At 36.9% G+C, this 21,551-nt stretch overlaps 1 protein-coding gene across 5 annotated transcripts in view; it reads right to left on the minus strand.

Moving 5' to 3' along the window:
• Positions 1-311: 311 nt before the first annotated feature.
• Positions 312-21,551, minus strand: part of GNG5B (G protein subunit gamma 5B) — a 104,021-nt gene continuing 82,781 nt past the window's right edge. For 3 of the 5 annotated variants that reach the window (XR_010119679.1, XR_010119680.1, XR_010119678.1), the window contains exon 3: positions 11,243-11,296. Coding sequence is in view for 1 of the 5 variants with exons in the window: in XM_055267453.2 (XP_055123428.1) it covers positions 11,018-11,296; positions 17,396-17,410 (294 nt within the window). In the remaining 4 variants the exon portion in view is untranslated. Of the gene's footprint in view, positions 358-10,439; positions 11,297-17,395; positions 18,156-21,551 lie in introns of those variants that run through there. The other 2 variants (XM_055267453.2, XR_010119681.1) reach the window with 2 other exon arrangements.

Here is a 21,551-nt window from a genome sequence, read left to right on the forward strand (position 1 = left end):
AAGTTCAGCTTTCCTTGTGTTGCCTCTATTTCATCAGCTCCAAAGCCCTATCCCAATTTTAGAATCCCTAATTCATCATGTACATTCATTTGGCAAATACTCTTTGAGTGCTTAGTACATGCCAGGCATTATGCTAGATGCCATGAACCTCCTGGAGCTTGTTTAGTGGGGAGACTAGCAGCATGCAAGTCAACAAACAGATAAAATGATTTCAAACAGTGATAACTGAGTGCTATAAGAAAAGTAAAACAGGGTAACTTTATGGGGGATTACCTTAGATTAGGTGGTCAGGAAAAGGTCAGAGAGAGCCTCATTTCTAAGGATGTAACACCTAAGTTGGATGGTGAAGATCAGCAGCTGCAGAAATAAAAGCAGGTTGCTCTCTTGGAAGTGCCCAGTTTCTTCTGAAAAGCTGTGAAAAATCTCTCAAAAATGGAGGACAGTTAAACAAAGACTGGAGACTGCAGGAGGAGAAAGTGAGAAAGGATTGGCAAATTACCATCCTGCCTAAACCAGTCTTAACCTTTTTGAGCTATTTTTAGAGGTTAGGTGTTTCATTGCATGTCAAGGTTAGAAAGTCACTTAGAGATCATCCAGATCCGTGCTATTCTGTATGCTGTATATATACCCCTGGTGGTGCATGAGATGATTTTAGGTACTTGTAGATGAACATTATTTATTTTGATGTGTATTTTTTTAAAAAAACATCTAGGCTGGGTGTGGTGGCTCATGCCTGTAATCCCAGCAGTTTGGGAGGCCCAGGTGAGTGGATCATCTGAGATCAGGAGGTCAAGGCCAGCCTCGCCAACACGGTGAAACCCTGTCTCTACTGAAAAAAACAAAACAAAACAAAAAACAAAAAAAATTAGCCAGGTGTGGTCACATGTTTCTGTAGTCCCACCTACTCAGGAGGCTGAGGCAGGAGAATTGCTTGATCCCAGGAGGCAGAGGTTGCAGTGAACTCGGATTGCCTGGGCGACAGAGCAAGACTCCGTCTCAAAAAAAAAAAAAAATCTAATATCCAGCCCATGATTTCATGATTATTATTGCTTTGATGAAATTAATGTAGGAAGAGCCATGCCAAGTCACTTTCCAGAGATCAACTTGGTTGGCCAAGAATGGACTCTGGATAGGCTTATGGGATGAACCTGAAGTAGGGAAGGCTGCCACCCCCACCCCCAGGGAATGAGAGATAGAATGCCCAAATGCCCTTCCTGTAATTTATGTTATTCTTGGATATGTCAAAAATCATGCAGGTTATATACAGATGGAAATATTGATTTGACTTTCTTGCCTTTGAATTCCTTCCACAAAGAAATTATTTTAGAGCCTGTAAACATCTAAGGAAATGGCAGGTCTTCTTGGTGGTTAAGTGAAAAGCCTCTAGAGTTAGTCATTCCTGGATTTGAATTCCAGCTCTGCCATTTAATTGCTATGTGACCTTGGGCAAGTAGTTTAAACCTGTATACACCTTAGTTTCCTCATCTGCAGAGATGGGGACTCTAGGACCCATTTCTTAAAAGAGTTATTGAAAGGATTAAATGAGATAATATATGTGGGAAGTACTTTTCCTAGTGTCTGTCACATAGTAGGGGCTCAAAATACATTATAGCTCTAATTATTCAAGTTTTCTGGGGCAGTTTCCATTTCAAATATTCTGTTGTGTTTTTAGACTATTCGTTCTCATTTGAAATTCTAAAATGTCATCACTGTATTTTTCTTCAGCATTTGAAGGAGGGTTTGTTTTTTCAGGTATAAAGACACAGAACTGCCTCCACTTTCTACACTTGATTTGAAAATCTCAATCCTAGTCAGAGACATCTTATTAAGACCCAAAGCATAGGATGGCTACTATAAATAAACAGAAAATAAAGAGTATTGGTGAGGATGTAGAGAAAATTGAACCCTTGTATACAGTTGGTGGGAATGTAAAACGGTCCAACCACTGTAGGAAACAGTACGGCAGTTCCTAAAAAAATAAAAAATAGAATTATATGATCCTTCAATTTTGCTCATGGGTATACACCCAAATGACTTGAAAACACTGTCTTGAAGAGATATTTGTACACTTATTTTCATAGCAGCATTATTCATAATAGCTAAAACAGGAAGCAACTCAAGTGTCCATCAACAGATGAATGGATAAGCAAAATGTGGTATATACATACAATGAAACATTATTCAGCCTTAACAAAGAAGGAAACTCTACAATATGCTACAGCATGGGTGAAACTTGAGGACATTATGCTAAGTGAAATAAGCCAGTCACAAAAAGACAAATACTGTATGATTCTACCTATAGGAGGTACTTAGAACAGTCAAAATCATAGAGACAGAAAACAGAACAGTGATTGCCAGGGACTGAGGGAAGGCAAGAATTGGGAGTCATTGTTTAATGGCTAGAGTTTCAGTTGTACAAGATGAAAAGGGTTATGGAGATGGACGGTGGTGATGGTTGTTCAACATTATGATGTGTTTAATACCACTGAACTACACATTTAAAAAGTTAAGATGGTACATTTTATGTTTCGTGTATTCTAAGACAATAAGAAATTTGAGAAAAAAGAAGACCTAAGGCAGACTTGTACCCACAAAGAATGGAGAAGGGAAGAAGAGTGATCTTTGAACACAGAAGTACCAGGCAGTGAAATTTTGAGTTTTCCTCAGAAGTACAATGAGTGGACAGACAAGAAGCCAGGGTGGGAGAGACCTTTCATTGGGTGTGACCCTTCATTTCCAGTTCTACTTGAAGATTTTGCTTCAATTAACACAAAGGTGAAGCTCAGATTGTAGATGGCCTGACATTGCTTATGATCAGCCGTTTTTCTAAATTATCTAAACCTCATTATAATTATACATATGAAATGCCTGGTAATAAAATTGCACTGTAATTACACAGCCCTTAACATCAGTATTCAACCTGCAGGCTCCAGCTGCCCTCTGATATTCATTATAATCAGGTTTTGCCTGTTTACAAATGGCAGGGGAGGTAAATCCCCTCGATGGGTTTTGTTCTGGAATCTGTATGCCCTCCAGGGTCAGCTGAAACTCATAGAAAATTGTCCTTTAATATTTGAATCAATATACATGTATCCAAACTATATCCTTCTTCTTCATCAACTCTCTAGTTCTGCATACCTAATTAGATTCATCAATTCCTCCGTAGGCTTCCCAAGAGAGAGGAGAATTAAGCAATGGGTCAGCCAGCGAACTGCCTGGGGTGCCAATTTAAAAGGGATGTTTAAAAATCCCTGGAATAAAACATAAATATGGTGCTGCATACCTTGGGTTTCTGCCAGTACTTCCTAAAGTAATTGGTGAAATGAAAATTGGCCACTTCTTTCACCTAAGGAGGCTGGGACCTTTGAGTAAAAAATTAAAAACAAAAGCAAGCCAGTCCTCACTGGTGCCAACCACTCTATATTCATGACAAGCGCGTGCAAGTTAAAGGGTGTGCCACCAACGGTGAGATTAGCAAGCTGGGAGTTGCTGAAAGTAGGCAACTCTCCACGATCACCTGATATTGAGAAACAAAATACGGCATGTTGCAATGCTCTTTATCAAGAATGAAGGGTTCATTTCCTTATCTAAATTTTAAATCCTCTACTATACCTTCCCCAAAGTTACCTGGTTTGGAGAATTGCAAAAGGACACTGAGGACAAAATAAAAACTACAGAAAAGTGGGAAATGGTTTGTTGTCCAAAAAAAAAAAAAGGGGGGGGGGGAGCAATTCTAAGGTCTTTTGAATGTGATTTTATTTATTTATTAATTATTATTATTATTATTTTTCTTTTGGAGAAGGAGTTTCACTCTTGTTGCCCAGGCTGGAGTGCAACAGCACGATCTTGGCTCACTACAACCTCCACCTTCTGGGTTCAAGCAATTCTCCTGCCTCAGCCTCCCGAGTAGCTGGGATTGCAGGCATGTGCCACCATGCCCAGCTAATTTTGTATTTTTAGTAGAGATGGGGTTTCTCCATGTTGGTCAGGCTGGTCTCGAACTCCCCACCTCAGGTGATCTGCCCACCTCAGTTTCCCAAAGTGCTGGGATTATAGGCGTGAGCCACCATGCCTGGCCTGAATGTGATTTTATAACTATATACCTGTAAGTTATCTGATTTTATAATTATATCCCTGTAAGTTACTGCCATTATATTTAGTTTTGAGTGACAAAACAAACAAAAAAAGAAAGTAATAAATCAGTAATTTAAAATGCCAATTTGGATTTTTTGCTGTAGTTGAAGGCAAAACACACACACACACACACACATACACACACACACGCACGCACAACATATTGGTTAAGCTCATAGGCTCAGATGTGAGCCTACCAGAGATTAAATCCTGGCTCCACTACTTACTAGCTGTGTGATCTTGGCTAAGTGACTTAAACTTTGGGCCTCACCTATTAAATGGGGATGATGATGGTGGTGGTGATGATTACGATGATGACGTTAACAGTGCTCACCTCCTAGGGTTAAATGAGATAACGCATGTAAAGTGGTTAGCATAGTTCCTGACATATGGTAAACACTCAATAAATGATAGCTATTATTGTTATAAGTGTAGGTAGTGAATTTTTTATTTCAAACATAAGGGAACAAGGCATACACTATTTAAAATAGAAACTCAGTCTCTCCCTACTCTCATTAAGTAAATGTTGACCAAATAGTTTAAATATATTCAGGTGAAGAGGCACCAGAACATAAGCCTGCCTGGGGCATCCACATTATCTCATCCAGTCTTGCTGAGGAGGGCAACTGTGGTACAATCAAAAGAATGCTAGGTTTTTAGAACTGGAAAATCTGGCTTCAGGTCCCATCTCTGCCACTTAATAGTTACTAGTGTGACCATGAACAAATCATATAACCTCTCTGAGTTACAATTTCTTAATATGGAAATGAAGATACCTATGTTATAGATGAGTGGTGAGGATTGGAAAAGGTTGTATGGAAAAGCATCTGGCACATATTAGGCATTCAGCAATTGTTTATTGACTCTGAATCACAGAAAGAAAATAATTCTATGGAGATTTTAATACTTATCTGTCATCAAGGATGATGGCTCAAGTTTCTGAACAGCACTGATTTTGCCTCAAATTAGCTTCTGCCATTTCTTGTGAAAAGGTCAATATTGCTGTCACATCCATAAAGCTCCAAGATGTAATTGTGTATGCCTGCTAAGACTTTTTAAAGCAGGGTGATAGAGTTTGGCTTAAATGCCAGCACAGACCTTTATACATAAATGTAGTACTGAAAAAGTGCTGAAATATTCCAAAGATGCTACTATTAATACCAACTTCAAAAATGATGAGGAAGTTGATGGCGGCAACTATAGTAACATGTTTTAGTTTTTTATGTTTTGTTTCACTTTGTTTTAAGTCACTGGCAAGATTATACTCCAATTTGTCCTCTATTGACTACTGAACAATATTGTTTGTGGAACATTCCTGGAATCTGTTTGACTGTAACATAATCTGGTTTTGTGTACATAAAATTAGATTTAATACAGAAATAGGAGAAGTGAACAGCATCAAAATAATTCCAGAATACTCATAGGCCTTATAAAAATATTTGACAGCATTAGCTGACTTCCACTCTGATAGTTACAGAGCAAATTTAGCAGTCTCTAGAAGCTCTTATTCAAACATATAGTAATCCCTCTTTATACATGGTTTCACTTTCAGTGGTTTCAATTACCCACAGCCAACTGTCGTCCGAAAATATTAAATGGAAAATTTCAGAAATAAACAATTCATAAGTTTTAAATTATGGACGATTTTAAGTAGGGTGATGAAATCTTGCACCATCCTGCTCTGTCCCCTGAGACATGAATCTTCCCTTTGTCAGGGTAACCACGCAGTCTAAACTACTCACCCATTTGTCACTTAGTAGCCATCTCAGTTATCAGATCGACTGTTGTGGTATCACAGTGCTTGTGTTCAAGTAACTCTTATTTTACTAAATAAGTGCCCCAAACTGCAGGAGTAGTGAGGCTGGAAATTCGGATATGCCAAAGAAAAGCTGTAAAGTGCTTCCTTTCAATGAAAACGTAGGCCAGGCTCGGTGGCTCATGCCTGTAATCCCAACACTAGGGAGGACGAGGCAGGTAGATAGCTTGAGTTCATGAGTCTGAGACCAGCCTAGGCCACATGGTGAAACCTCGTCTCTACAAAAAATACAAAAATTAGTCAGGCATAGTGGCACAGGCCTGTAGTCCAAGAGGCTTGGGGGGCTGAGGTGGGAGGATTGCTTGAGCCTGAGAAGTCGAGGCTGCAGTGAGCTGAGATCGTGCTACTGCGTTCCAGCCTGGGTGACAGAGCGAGACCCTGTCTCATTTTTAAAAAATAGAAAAAAAAATAAAAGCTAAATATTCTCAATTTAGTAAAGAAAAAAACAACTTTTATTAAAATATATTGTTATAATTGTTCCATTGTTATTAGTATCTATATTGCCTAATTTATAAATTAAACTTTATCATAGATATGTATGTATGGGAAAAAACATAGTGTATACAAGGTACAGTACTATTTGCCATTTCAGGCATCCACTGGGGGGTAATAATGTCAGACAGATGACAAAGTAATGTATAAAGAGCCTTTTAGAATCAATAACTAAAAGACCATTAAAAAAGTGGGCATACATTAAAATGAATTTTCTTTTTTTTTGAGACAGAGTCTCAGTCTGTCACCCAGGCTGGAGTGCAGTGGCACAATCTCAGCTCACTGCACCCTCCGCCTCCCGGGTTCAAGTGATTCTCCTGCCTCAGCCTCCTGAGTAGCTGGGATTACAGGCACACACCACCACGCCTGGCTAATTTTTGTATTTTTAGTAGAGACGGGGTTTCACCATGTTGGTCAGGATGGTCTCGAACTCCTGACTTCATGATCTGCCCACCTTGGCCTCCCAAAGTGCGGGGATTACAGGCATGAGCCACTGCACTTGGCCTAAAATGCATTTTCTAGATGATTGAATAACAATAGTCCTTTGATATGAGATAATGACTTGGTTTATGGCCTTAATATACTACTTAATTACTTAAGACATTTATTAATAGAATGATAAATGTATAGAGTAACCTGTAAGCATGACATACTTTTGCTTTCAGTAGTTTCATGTAAACAAAAAAACTTGAACCAACCAAAAAAGGTTCAGGACCAGACGGATTCACAGCTGAATTCTACCAGAGGTACAAGGAGGAGCTGGTACCATTCCTTCTGAAACTATTCCAATCAATAGAAAAACAGGGAATCCTCCCTAACTCATTTTATGAGGCCAGCATCGTCCTGATACCAAAGCCTGGCAGAGACACAACAAAAAAAGAGAATTTTAGACCAATATCCCTGATGAACATTGATGCAAAAATCCTCAATAAAACACTGGCAAACCGAATCCAGCAGTACATCAAAAAGCTTATCCACCATGATCAAGTGGGCTTCATCCCTGGGATGCAAGGCTGGTTCAACATACACAAAAAAATAAACGTAATCCAGCATATAAACAGAACCAAAGACAAAAACCACACGATTATCTCAATAGATGCAGAAAAGGCCTTTGACAAAATTCAACAGCCATTCATGCTAAAAACTCTCAATAAATTAGGTATTGATGGGACGTATCACAAAATAATAAGAGCTATCTATGACAAACCCACAGCCAACATCATACTGAATGGGCCAAAACTGAAAGCATTCCCTTTGAAAACTGGCACAAGACAGGGATGCCCTCTCTCACCACTCCTATTCAACATAGTGTTGGAAGTTCTGGCCAGGGCAAACAGGCAGGAGAAAGAAATAAAGGGTTTTCAATTAGGAAAAGAGGAAGTCAAATTGTCCCTGTTTGCAGATGACATGACTGTATATCTAGAAAACCCCGTCGTCTCAGCCCAAAATCTCCTTAAGCTGATAAGCAACTTCTGCAAAGTCTCAGGATACAAAATCAATGTGCAAAAATCACAAGCATTCTTACACACCAATAACAGACAAACAGAGAGCCAAATCATGAGTGAACTCCCATTCACAATTGCTTCAAAGAGAATAAAATACCCAGGAATCCAACTTACAAGGGATATGAAGGACCTCTTCAAGGAGAACTACAAACCACTGCTCAATGAAATAAAAGAGGACACAAACAAATGGAAGAATATTCCATGCTCATGGATAGGAAGAATCAATATCGTGAAAATGGCCATACTGCCCAAGGTAATTTATAGATTCAATGCCATCCCCATCAAGCTACCAATGACTTTCTTCACAGAATTGGAAAAAACTACTTTAAAGTTCATATGGAACCAAAAAAGAGCCTGCATTGCCAAGTCAATCCTAAACCAAAAGAACAAAGCTGGAGGCATCACGCTACCTGACTTCAAACTATACTACAAGGCTCCAGTAACCAAAACAGCATGGTACTGGTACCAAAACAGAGATATAGACCAAGGGAACAGAACAGAGCTCTCAGAAATAATACGACACATCTACAACCATCTGGTCTTTGACAAACCTGACAAAAACAAGAAATGCAGAAAGGATTCCCTATTTAACAAATGGTGCTGGGAAAACTGGCTAGCCATATGTAGAAAGCTGAAATTGGATCCCTTCCTTACACCTTATACAAAAATTAATTCAAGATGGATTAAAGACTTAAATGTTAGACCTAAAACCACAAAAACCCTAGAACAAAACCTAGGCAATACCATTCAGGACATAGGCATGGGCAAGGACTTCATGGCTAAAACACCAAAAGCAATGGCAACAAAAGCCAAAATTGACAAATGGGATCTAATTAAACTAAAGAGGTTCTGCATAGCAAAAGAAACTACCATCAGAGTGAACAGGCAACCTACAGAATGGGAGAAAATTTTTGCAATCTACTCATCTGACAAAGGGCTAATATCCAGAATCTACAAAGAACTCAAACAAATTTACAAGAAAAAATCAAACAATCCCATCAACAAGTGGGCGAAGGATATGAACAGACACTTCTCAAAAGAAGACATTTATGCAGCCAACAGACACATGAAAACATGCTCATCATCACTGGCCATCAGAGAAATGGAAATGAAAACCACAATGAGATACCATCTCACACCAGTTAGAATGGCGATCATTAAAAAGTCAGGAAACAACAGGTGCTGGAGAGGATGTGGAGAAATAGGAACACTTTTACACTGTTGGTGGGACTGTAAACTAGTTCAGCCATTGTGGAAGTCAGTGTGGCAATTCCTCAGGGATCTAGAACTAGGAATACCATTTGACCCAGCCATCCCATTACTGGGTATATACCCAAAGGACTATAAATCATGCTGCTATAAAGACACATGCACACGTATGTTTACTGTGGCACTATTAACAATAGCAAAGACTTGGAACCAACCCAAATGTCCAACAATGATAGGCTGGATTAAGAAAATGTGGCACATATACACCATGGAATACTATGCAGCCATAAAAAATGATGAGTTTATGTCCTTTGTAGGCACATGGATGAAGCTGGAAACCATCATTCTCAGCAAACTATGGCAAAGACAAAAAACCAAACACCGCATGTTCTCACTCATAGGTGGGAATTGAACAATGAGAACACTTGGACCCAGGAAGGGGAGCATAACACACCGGGGCCTGTTGCGGGGTGGGGGGAGGGGGGAGGGATAGCATTAGGAGATATACCTAATGTAAATGATGAGTTAATGGGTGCAGCACACCAACATGGCACATGTATAGTTATGTAACAAACCTGCACGTTGTGCACATGTACCCTAGAACTTAAAGTACAGTAAAATATATATATATAAAAAGAAAAATACTTGAAAATAGTAATACCTGAGGACACATGGGAACAATAGACACTGGAGAGGGAGGGTGTGGACCAAGGGCTGTAAAACTACCTACTGGGTACTCTGCTCACTACCTGGGTGACGGGATCATCCATACCCCAAACCTCAGCATCACACAGTATACCCAGCTAACAAGCCTGCAAACCTCAGCATCACACAGTACACCCAGCTAACAAGCTTGCCCATGTGTTCCCTGAATCAAAAATAAAAATTGAAATAATTTTTTAAAAAAAGAAAAAGACAATAGTATTACCCATAGGACAAAATTTGTACTGTTAGCAATAATTATTTTGTGTCTCATTTAGAAACAATTTGACTTTTGTTCCAGAGTTTAAATTTTGACAAAAATGGCTTTGAATAGACCTTTATAACCTGATGCCATAAATACAAGGTTCTCTGATACCTTCATTTATTATATCAATATTGGGCCTAAAACAGTACTCTGTAAAGCTTAAATTGGTATTAAATATGATCATCTTGATGTCTATGATAGATAATAAACAAGGTCATACATACCTTACTAAGCAATTTTGGTTTTACACCAACATTTTATTCTTTAAAAGATTTACAGTAATACAATTATTTAGCATTTCAAGTTGTGTGCTTTATTTAGCAAGTGAGAAAAAATTAGAATATTGAAGTATTTGCATAAAAAGTGAAATGATAGTGTTTTATAATCTCTATTGTATTTCCTATTACATTTTTATATGTTACTTTCCCATTGTTCCTGAATTTGTTATCCTATTATAAACAGAAACATGGATGAGTTAAAAAAAAAGTGGACATAGGCTATGAGTAGATTATTCAAAAAGGAACTACAAATGGTCATATAATCAATAAACATATGAAAAAGTGTTAAATCATCTCACTAGTATTCAAAGAAATAATAAACCACAGTAAGTTACTATTTTTCACTAATATGATATTGCTAAATATCATTTTTTAAAACTTGCACACTAAATTTTATTGTATGTTGCTGCCAATGTATATAAAACAATTACCCTTGTGAAATAGAAATTCACGAAAATTCAAAGGTAGATGTTAAGGACTGACAAAAGTAGAATTTTGTATATTACAGCACATGTGTTACAGGGATAAGCTTTTGTACAGGCTTCAAATGTATCTCTCTTGAATATTCACTGGATCATAAGAAGTGGTTTGGGAAACCTTTGAAAGATTCATTTTACTACAAAAAGGAACAGACTTTCTGGGGTTTGAAGGGATTTGTACTTGAAGATACTCCAGTCAGCAGAGGGTCATGTTGAGCATTCTGCAGACAGAATTGTTTCAAGTCTGCTGCTGCCTGGGAAACTTTTACGCTGTTAAGCCCGGCCTCCAGCTGGAGCTGTTGAACCACTTTCTTCGTAGCGGCGACGCTGGAGGAGCCAGACTCGGTGAACGCGGGGGCCGGGTCGATTCGTGGGTCGGTGGGTCGTGGGCCGTGGGTCGGCGGTCGGCGGGGCCGCTAAATATCATTTTTAAGATGCTATTAGAAGGGCTCAGGAAAACCAGCATTCCTATACATTGATGATACAAACTTTATAGCAGGCAATGTGTGTATTGGTACCTGACATATAGTATTCCCTCAGTAAATATTTCTTCAATGAATGGATAATTTTGTTGCTGACATTAAAATAAATTTTCAGACATTTTGACAATGTGCCTTGGCACAATGCTCTGAATTCATAAAACTGCCACTGAATCTTACTATTGTTGGCTCCCAACCTTGTGGAAGTTTATAATGCCCTGCTATTGTTAGCTTGCTTTCATGCCATCTTTCCCCTTTCTTCGAAATGCTGTATGGCATATATATTTTTAATTAAAGTGCCTCATATATAATTTTGTTTTGAGATATTCTCAAAAAAACTCATGGTGAACCTCAGGATAATTGTAGCCACCTTAGAGGGTTGCAGATTTTGGGCTGGGAAGCACTGCTTGGCAGCCATCTGTGTGATGCTTTTCAATTGTTAGTTCTTCGCTAATTCTGTAATGTATTCTTCTCACAATGTGAACAGATCTTTTCTGTCAATAAGGAAAGCATAATTTTGTTAATGATAGGTAAGCACCTTATTATCTGTATTTGGCAGGCTTAGACATATTGCTGTCTTTTGGAGAAAAACAGCTGTTTCCAGATGTTATTAAAGCAGGCATTACCACTGACAAAGCTTTCTCACAAAGTATCTTACAACAGTTCTGTGTGCTGTCAGAGCTGCTCGTACCAAAAATTCTGTGGGAGTTAGGGCCCTGTACTTTCTAATTGCTAACTGCTTTGATTACAACCTCCTGCTCAGATATTACAGTGAGTGACATTTCCATCTATACACATGATTCCATCTATACAGATTTTCTTCTCTTATAATCACATGGCTTCAGTGTTATGACACTTCTGATCTTTGTGAATACTTGCCCAGAATTCTGACACTTCCATTAGTAGCACACAGACAGTTTGGACCTGTTGGAAATTGACACAATGTATTTTGCTTATTCTGGAAGCATTAATTTTAATTTCTCTTTTGTGAATTTATTTATGTAAATGTAATCATCTGACTACATGGTTACCTTTTTTTTTTTTTTGGCATTTCTCAATTATTTTGGCCGGTTTCTCATCCGAAAGAATTATTATTATAGCAACTTCTCAGTACAAAAGATTAATTATTGTAGTAACTTCAGTGCTCTTTTTCCACCAGATCAACAGTTACTTTGTATTTAATAAGCTTTTCAAGGCTTTTGTTGAACTTACTGATATCCACTTCAGTCTTCTTTTTCATTTATTCTTTCAATACTAGAACCCACCAGGAAAAATTATTCAAAAGCTGGTAATAATTTAGTGACTTGTTTTTCCTTCTGACCTATCTAAAGAAGTCCCTTTTTGCCTAAGTACTTAGCTTTCCATTCTGTCCCTATAACCTAGAATTCAACAAAACATTCACGACCCACGCAAACTATGAATTTGCTTTAAACTACATATTTACATACTACACTGTTAAACACAGGCTTTGAGAGAAAAAGCACACTGCAACTAGAGACTCATGATATTATCTTGAGAGCAATTATTAAAGATTTTTAAAAAGTAAACCAGTGATACTTCCATCTCTTGGGTTATTGTATTGCTATTAAGAAGAATGAGGCAGATTTTTATTGAAATGGAAAGATATCAAAAATATACTGTCAAGTAAAATTAGAAAATCACAAAACAATGTATAATACGGTATGATTTATGTAGAAATATATATATGTGTATGTGTTCTTATGTATAATTCACACTTATGTATATGCATAGAAAAAGGTCTGGATGGATATAAGTCAAATTCTTTTCGTTGTTGCTATCCCTAAGAAAGGGGAAGTAAAATGGGCAGGGAAATGCACGTGAAAACAGGTTTTACTTTTCACTTTTTGTAAAATTTGAATTTTTCACGAGTATATATTACTTTTAAAAAACTAACAGCCCCTTATGCCATTTGCTGTTATCATCCCCAGGCCTGAACTGTTATATGAGCAAAACAAGTTCAGTGATAGGATCTCATTGGCCTTAAAAGAAGAAAATAAAAATAAAGTAACAACAATAATAGTTGCCATTTGTCCAACAATTATCTTGAGTTAGATATTTCACAGGAATTATCTAATGCATGCCTTATAATAACCCTGAAAAGTAGGTTCTGTACCCGATTAGGTATGAAAAAACTAAATCTCAGAGGGATTAATTCGTCAGAGGCCACATAGCTGGTCTCTTAGCCTGTTGAGGCTGCTATATCAAGAATACCCCAGATTGAGTGGCTTAAACAACAAACATTTATTTCTCACAGTTCTGGAGGCTGAGAAGTGCAAGATTGAGATTAGGGTGCCAGTGTGGTGCAGGCCTTCTTCCTGGTTTCCTCACATGGCAAACCCCGTTACCTCCTAAACCCAGTTGCCCTCTCAAAGGTCTGACCTCCAAATACTACCACATTGGAGATTAAGGCCTCAACATATGAATTTTGAGGCAAACAAAGTTCAGTTCATTTGTATTTTTATACCAAATTCAGCTGGTAAAAGCAGTTGGGCAGGAATTTCAACCTGGATTTATCTGGCTCTTAAGCCCGTGTTGTTATTACTGAACAACATAGCCTAATTGGAAGTACATAAATGGAGTTTACGATGGTGTCAGGGACTGTTTTTAGTATTTTTATACTGTTCTAAGTACTTTTTGTATATAATAATTCATTTATTCCTCACAACAATTCTGAGTTAGGTATTATTATCATTATAGTTTTATCATCTTAATTTTTCAAAATGAGGAAACTGAGATACATACACATTACTTGTCAAATGTGTAAGAGGCAGAGCAAGGATTTGAATGAACCCAGGCAGTCTTATCATACATGCCACTGCATCTCTAGGGATCATGTGTAAGAAAGTCCTGTATGTGTCTCCCATTTCCCATTCTCCCATCAAGGAGATTAAGGAAAAGATGACGTATACTGGTAAAACACAGACTTAATCAAGCTAAATAAAGTCATGGGCTCAAAGAAAGCCTGCCATCTTATGTTTTACAAGTGAATTCTTAAGTATCTATACAATTCTCAGTAGGCTATCTTTCAAAAACACTTCCATCTGAAGTGAAATGTTCCCAGTTTGAAATCCAGAATAAGGTATAGGTCTGTGCCTTAAGGCATTCCCGCCCTGTTTTGAGAATATGAAACAGAAGAATTGTGCCATACCAGAAGAGAGAAAATAAAAGTGGGCCTGAGGTTTCCATCTTTGGTGAGGGGCTTCTAGTCTCAAATAAAGTTCACCTTACTCCTCAACCTGATAAAAGGCACCTATAGAGACCCGACAGATAACATCATACTTAATGGTGAAAGACTAAAACTCTTCTGCTAAGATCAGAAACAAGAGGAGGATGTTCACTCACCCCTCTTCTACCTAACACTGTACTGGAAGTTCTCAACAGGGCAATTAGGGAAGAAAAAGAAATAATAGGCCTCCAGTTTGGAAAGGAAGGATTCAAATGATCTCTATTTGAAGATAGCTTGATCTTATACATAGAAAACCCTAAAGAACCCACAAAATAACTATTAAAGTAAATAAAAGAGTTCAGCGATTTGCAGGAGAAATATACAAAAATCAGTTGTGTTTCTACACACTAGCAATGAACAATCTGCAAATGAAATTAAGAAAATGATTCCAGGCTGGGCATGGTGGCTCTTGCCTATAATCTCAGCACTTTGGGAGGCTGAGGTGGGAGGGTTGCTTGAGCCCAGGAGTTTCAGAACAGCCTGAGCAGCATAGTGAGAACCCCGTCTCTACAAATAATAATAAAAAAAATTAGCTGGGCATGGTGGCACACACCCTGTGATCCCAGCTACTCAGGAGGTTGAGGCAGGAGGGTCACTTGAGCCTGGCCAGTTGAGACTGCAGTGAGTCATGATTGCACCACTACATTCCAGCCTGGGCAACAGAGTGAGATCTTGTCTCAAAAAAGAAAAGAAAAGAAAAGAAAAGAAAAGAAAAGAAAAGAAAAGAAAAGAAAAGAAAAGAAAAGAAAAAAAAGAAAAGAAAAGAAAAAAAAGAAAAGAAAAGAAAAGAAAAGGATTTCATTGCATCAGAAGAATAAAATAGGAATAAATGTATCCAAGAAAGTATAAGAATGTACACTGAAAACTATGAAACATTTTTGAAAGAAGTGGAAGAAAACATAAGTAAATGGAAAGAAATTCCATGTTCGTGGTGTGCAGGAAACAATATTGTTAAGACAGCAATACTACTCTAACTGATCTATAGCTTCAACACAATCCCTGTCAAAATCTCAGTGGCTTCTTTGCAAAAAATGACATGATGATCTTAAAATTCATATGGAAATGCAAGGGCTCCAGAGTAGCCAAAACAATCCTAAAAACGACATTAGTTGGAGGATGCACACTTCCCAATTTCAAAACTTACTACAAAGCTACAACAATCAGTATGGTACTGACATAAGGATAGACATATAGATCAGTGGAATAGAATGAAGCATCCAGAGATAAACTCTTACTCTTATGTTTGATAGATTTTCATCAAGGGCACCCAGACATTTCCATGAGGAAAACAGAGTATTTTTAACAAATAGTGCTGAGACAACTGCATCTTCACATGCAAAAGAATGAGGTTGGACCCCTTCCTCACACTATATACAAAAATTAATTCAAAATGGAGCAAAGATCCAAATGTAAGGGCTAAAATTATAGCACTATTAAAAGGAAACATAAATGTAAATCTTTATAGCTTTGAATTAGGCCATACTTTCTTAAATAGGACACCAAAAAACACAAGCAATAAGAGAAAAAAATGATAAACTGACTAAATCATAATTAAAAACTTTAATGAATCAAAGGAAATTAAAAAACAACTCAGAGAATAAGATGTGAAAGTGTTTGCAAACCATGTTTGATAAGTACTTGTATCCAGAATATATAATTCTTACACAACTCAATAAAAAAATACAACCCAATTTAAAAACAGGCAAGGCCAAAGATCTGAATGTACGTTTCTACAAAGAAGATATACAAATGGCCAATCAGCACAAGAAAAAGATGTTCAGCATAATTGTTAGAGAAATGCAAACCCAAACCACCATGAGATACCCCTTCATGCCCTCTAGGGTGGCTATAATTTTTTTTTTTTAAAAAAGAGATAATAACAAATATTGGCAAAGATGAGGAGAAAATGGAATCTAAAGGGAATATTAAATGGCACAGCCTCTGTGGAAGATTGTGTGGCATTTTCTCAAAAAGTTAAACATAGAGTTATCATATGACCCATAAATTCTATTCCTAGGTATATGCCAAAGAGAAATGAAAATACATGTTCACACAAAAACTTGGATATGAATGTTCATGTCTGCATTATAGCCAAAAAGTGGAAACAACTCCAATATCCATCAACCAATGAATGGATAAACAAATGGTGGTATATCCGTACAATGGAAATGAATGGAATACTGATACATTCTACAACATGTAATGAACCTTGAAAATACTATTCTAAATGAAAGAAACTAGTCACAAAACCCATCTATTGTATGAGTCTATGCATAAGAAATGTTTAGAATAAGCATATCTATATTGGCAGGAAGTCGTTTGGTGGTGCCCTAGGGGTGGGGTGGAGAGAGGGTTTGCCAGGTAATGGGAGTGACTACTGATGGGCATGGAGTTTCTTTGTGGGGTGCTGATAATGTTCTAAAATTAATTATGGTGATGTTTGCACAACTCTTTGAATATACTAAAAACCATTTAATTGAACATTTGGAATGGAGACAGTATATGGTATGTGAACTATTTCTCAATAAAGCCTCTTTGAAAATTTCACCTTGAGTTCCTCATGCAGCTGCCAAGTGTGATTAGAAGCAGTGGCATAATTAATAAGAGTTCCCCTAATACTTTCAGATAGATAGCTGCCACATAAATTAACTCACCCAACAAATATTTATTCAACATGCACTATGTTAGCCACTGGACCAAACAGAGAAGGTGGAAAAAAACTGCCACCATGAAGCTTACATTCTGGTAGAAATAATAACAAAAGCTTATAGCATTCATTATTCACTTACCACAATGCCAGACATTGTTGTAAAACGTTTATATGTCTTCTGATTTAGTCTTGGTAGGTTGCATTTTTCTAGGAATTCATCCACTTGTTCTAGGTTATCCAATTTGTTTGTGTATAGTTGTTCATAGTAGTATCTTATGATACTTTGTATTTCTGTGGTATTAGTTGTAATGTCTTCTCTTTCATTTCTGATCTTGTTTATTTGAGTCTTCTCTCTTTTTTTCTTTGTTAGTCTGGCTAACAGTTTGTCAATTTTATCTTTTTAAAAAACCAACTTTCAGTTTTGTTAATGTTTTCTAAAATTTTTAGTCTCTATTTTGTTTATTTCTGCTTTAATCTTTGTTATTTCCTTCCTTCTGCTAAGTTTGGGCTTACTTTGATCTTCTTTTTCTAGTTCCTTGAGGTGTAATGTTTGTTTATTTAAGAGCTTTCTTCTATTATGATGCAGGCATTTATTGCTATAAACTTCCCTCCTACGACTGCTTTTGCTGCATCCCATGAGTTTTGGAATGTTATGTTTCCATTCTTGTTTATCTCAAGATATTTCAAAATTTCCTTTTGAAATTTCCTCCTTTGACTCATTGATTGTACAGGAACATATGTTTTGTTTAATTTCCACATATTTATGAGTTTTTCAAGGTTCCTCCTGTCGTTGATTTCTACTTCCATGCCATTGTGGTCAGAAAAAATAATATAATTTCAATCTTAAATTTGTAAAGACATGCTTTGTGGCCTAACATGATCTATCATGGAGAGTGTTCCATGTGTACTTGAGAATGATAGAAAACCTTAAAGACTCTACCAAAATCTGTTAGAACTGATGAACAAATTCAGTAAAGTTTCAGGTACAAAGTATGCAAAAATCAGTAGTGTTTCTATATACTAACAATGAACTATCTAAAAAAGAAATTAAGAAAATCCTATTTATAATTGCATCAAAAAATAAAATGTTTAGAAGTAACTTCAACCAAGTAGGTGAAAGATCTGTATAGTAAAAACTATAAAATATTGATGAAATAAATTGAAGAAAACACAAATATATGGAAAGATATCCCATGCTCATGGATTGGAATAATTAGTACTATTAAAATTTCCATTCCGCCCAAAGTGATCTACAGATTCAGTGAAATTCCTGTCAAAATTCCAGTGTCATTTTTCACAGAAATAACAACCTAAAATTCATATGGAACCAGAAAAACTCTTAATAGCCAAAGCAACTTTGAGTAAAAAGAACAAGGGTGGAGGCATCACACTCCCTGATTTCAACATACAGCGAGCCCTCTGTATCCATGGGTTTTGCACCTGTGGGTTTGACCAACTGTGGATCAAAAATATTCCCAAAAAAGTGTCTGTACTGTACATGTATAGACTTTTTTCTTGTTATTATTCCCTTTAAACAATATAGTATAAAAACTCTTTACATAGCATTTACATTGTATTAGGTATTATAAATAATCTAGAGATGATTTAAAGTAGGCACGAGGATGTGCATAGGTTATATACAAATACTATTCCGCTTCATATCAGGAACTTGAGCATTTGTGGATTTTATTATCTGTGGGACGTCTTGGAACCAATCACTTATGGATACCAAGAGATAACTGTATATTAAATAAAGCTATTATAATCAAAACAGCATGATACTGGCATAAAGACAGACATATTGACCAATGGAACATGACAGAAGGCTTAGAAATAAACCCAAGTATTTATGATAAATTGACTTTCAACAAAGGTGCCAAGACTATACAATGGGGAAAGGACAGTCTTTTCAATAAATGGTGTTGGGAAAACCGGATATCCACATGCAGAAGAATGAAACTAGACCTCTATCTCTCACCAATTCAAAATAAATAAACTTGAACATACGACCTGAAACTGTAAAACTACTAGAAGAAAATAGGGAAAAAGATCCACAGTATTGGTCTGGACAATGATTTCTTGGCAACAAGAAAAAGCAGAGGCAACAAAAGCACAGACATAGGCCACAAAAGCAACATTAGACAAATAAGATTGCATCAAACTAAAAAGCTTTTGCACTGCGAATGAAACAATTAATAGAGTGAAGGGACAGCTCACAGATTGGTAGAAAATACTGGGAAACATATATCTGACAAGGGGCTAATATCCAAAATACATAAGGAAATCAAACAATTCAATCACAAGAAAACAACCTGATTAAAAAATGGGCAAGGCAGGAGTTCAAGACCAGCTTGGGCAACAAAGCAAGACCCCTGTCTCTACACAATTTTTTTTTTTTTAATTAGCAGGATGTGGTGGTGTACACCTGTAGTCCTAGCTACTCAGGTTGGTGAGGTGGGAGGATCACCCGAGCCCAGAGGCTGGAGGTTGCAGTGAGCTGTAATTGTGCCACCACACTTCAGCCTGGGCAACAGAGCAAAACCCTGTCTCTAAAGTTTTTAAAAATTTAAAAACATGGGCAAAGGATTTGGATAGACATTTCTTAGGAGTTGTGAATTGCCAACAGATATGTGAAAAAAAATGCTCAACATCTATACTCATCAGGGAAATGCAAAGTAAAACCACAATGAGGTATCATTTGTTAAAATGGCCATTATCAAAAAGATGAGTGATACGTGTTGGTGAGAATGTGGTGAAAAGAGAATCCTTGCACACTGTTGATTGGAAGGTGAATTCATATAACCATTTGGAAAATAGTATAAAGATTCCTCAAAAAACTAAAAATAGAATTACCGTATGATACAGCAATGTCACTTCTGGGTATAAATCCAAAGGAATTGAGATCAGCATGTCGAAGAGATATCTGCACTCGCATGTTCATTTTAGTATTATTCACAAAGTCAAGATGTGGAAGCAACCCAAACAGGTGAATGGATAAAGAAAATGTAGTACCTATACACAATGGAATACTATATAGCCTTAAAAAATAAGAAAATTCTATCATTCAAAACAACATGGATGGAACTGGAAGATATTATGCTACATGAAATAAGCCAAGCACAGAAAGACAAATATTGTGTGATCTCCTATGTGAAATCTTAAAAAGTGGATATCATAGAAACAAAGAACAGAGAGGTGGTTACCAGAGGTTAGTGGGGAGAAGGAGGGTTGGGGAAAAGGAAGATGTTGATCAAATTATATAAAATTTCAGTGAGACTGGAGGCATGACCTTTTTTTTTTTTTTTTTGAGACAGAATCCTACTCTGTTGCCCAGGCTGGAGTGCAGTGGCACGATCTCGGCTCACTGCAACCTTCACCTCCTGGGTTCAAGCGAGTCTCCTGCCACAGTCTCCAGAGTAGATGGGATTACAGGCATGTACCACCACACCCAGCTGATTTTTGTATTTTTTTAGTGGAGATGGGGTTTCACCATGTTGGCCAGGCTGGTCTCAAACTCCTGACCTTAGGTGATCCACCTGCCTCGGCCTCCCAAAGTGCTGGGATTACAAGCGTGAGCCACTGCACCGGCCAACTAGAGGAATAACTTTTAATGATGTATTGCACTACATGGTAACCACAGTTAATAATAATATATTGTATATTTCAAAATTGGTAAAAGAATAGCTTTTTAATGTTCTTACCACAAAATAATGATAAATTAGCGAGGTGATAGATATGTTCATTAGCTTGATTGAATCTTTCTATAATATATACATAGATCAAAACATCACATTGTACCATATATATATATATATACATATATATATATACACCTTATCACTTGTCAATTAAAATAATTTTGAAAGGAAAAAATAATAATATTTTGTAAGTATTATCATATTTAATGTCCACATCAACCTTATGACACATAATATTATTATCCTCATTTTACAGATGAGATAACTAAAGCTCAGAGAAGTGAAGTTACTTGCCTGAGGTTGCATAGTTAGCAAGAGAGCAGAGGGAAAATGGAATCACTTCTCCCTAATTTTCGAGCCTGTGTACCTAACTACTACATTATAAATTTTGCATTCTTATATTAAAATATTGAAATGAGTAGCTCAATGAATTTAGCATCTATTTTTAAGCATTTTGAGAATTACTTTCCAAAATTCTTCATTTATTTCTTCTTTCCTCAAACCAATTCATTAGTTTGAATTTTGCAAATAGAAAAATGAGAACTGAGTACGTATACATTAGCTTAGATCTATTAGTATAGATCACACATATACATG

This window comes from Symphalangus syndactylus, chromosome X, assembly GCF_028878055.3.
Source record: "Symphalangus syndactylus isolate Jambi chromosome X, NHGRI_mSymSyn1-v2.1_pri, whole genome shotgun sequence".
Classification (NCBI taxonomy): Eukaryota; Metazoa; Chordata; class Mammalia; order Primates; family Hylobatidae; genus Symphalangus; species Symphalangus syndactylus.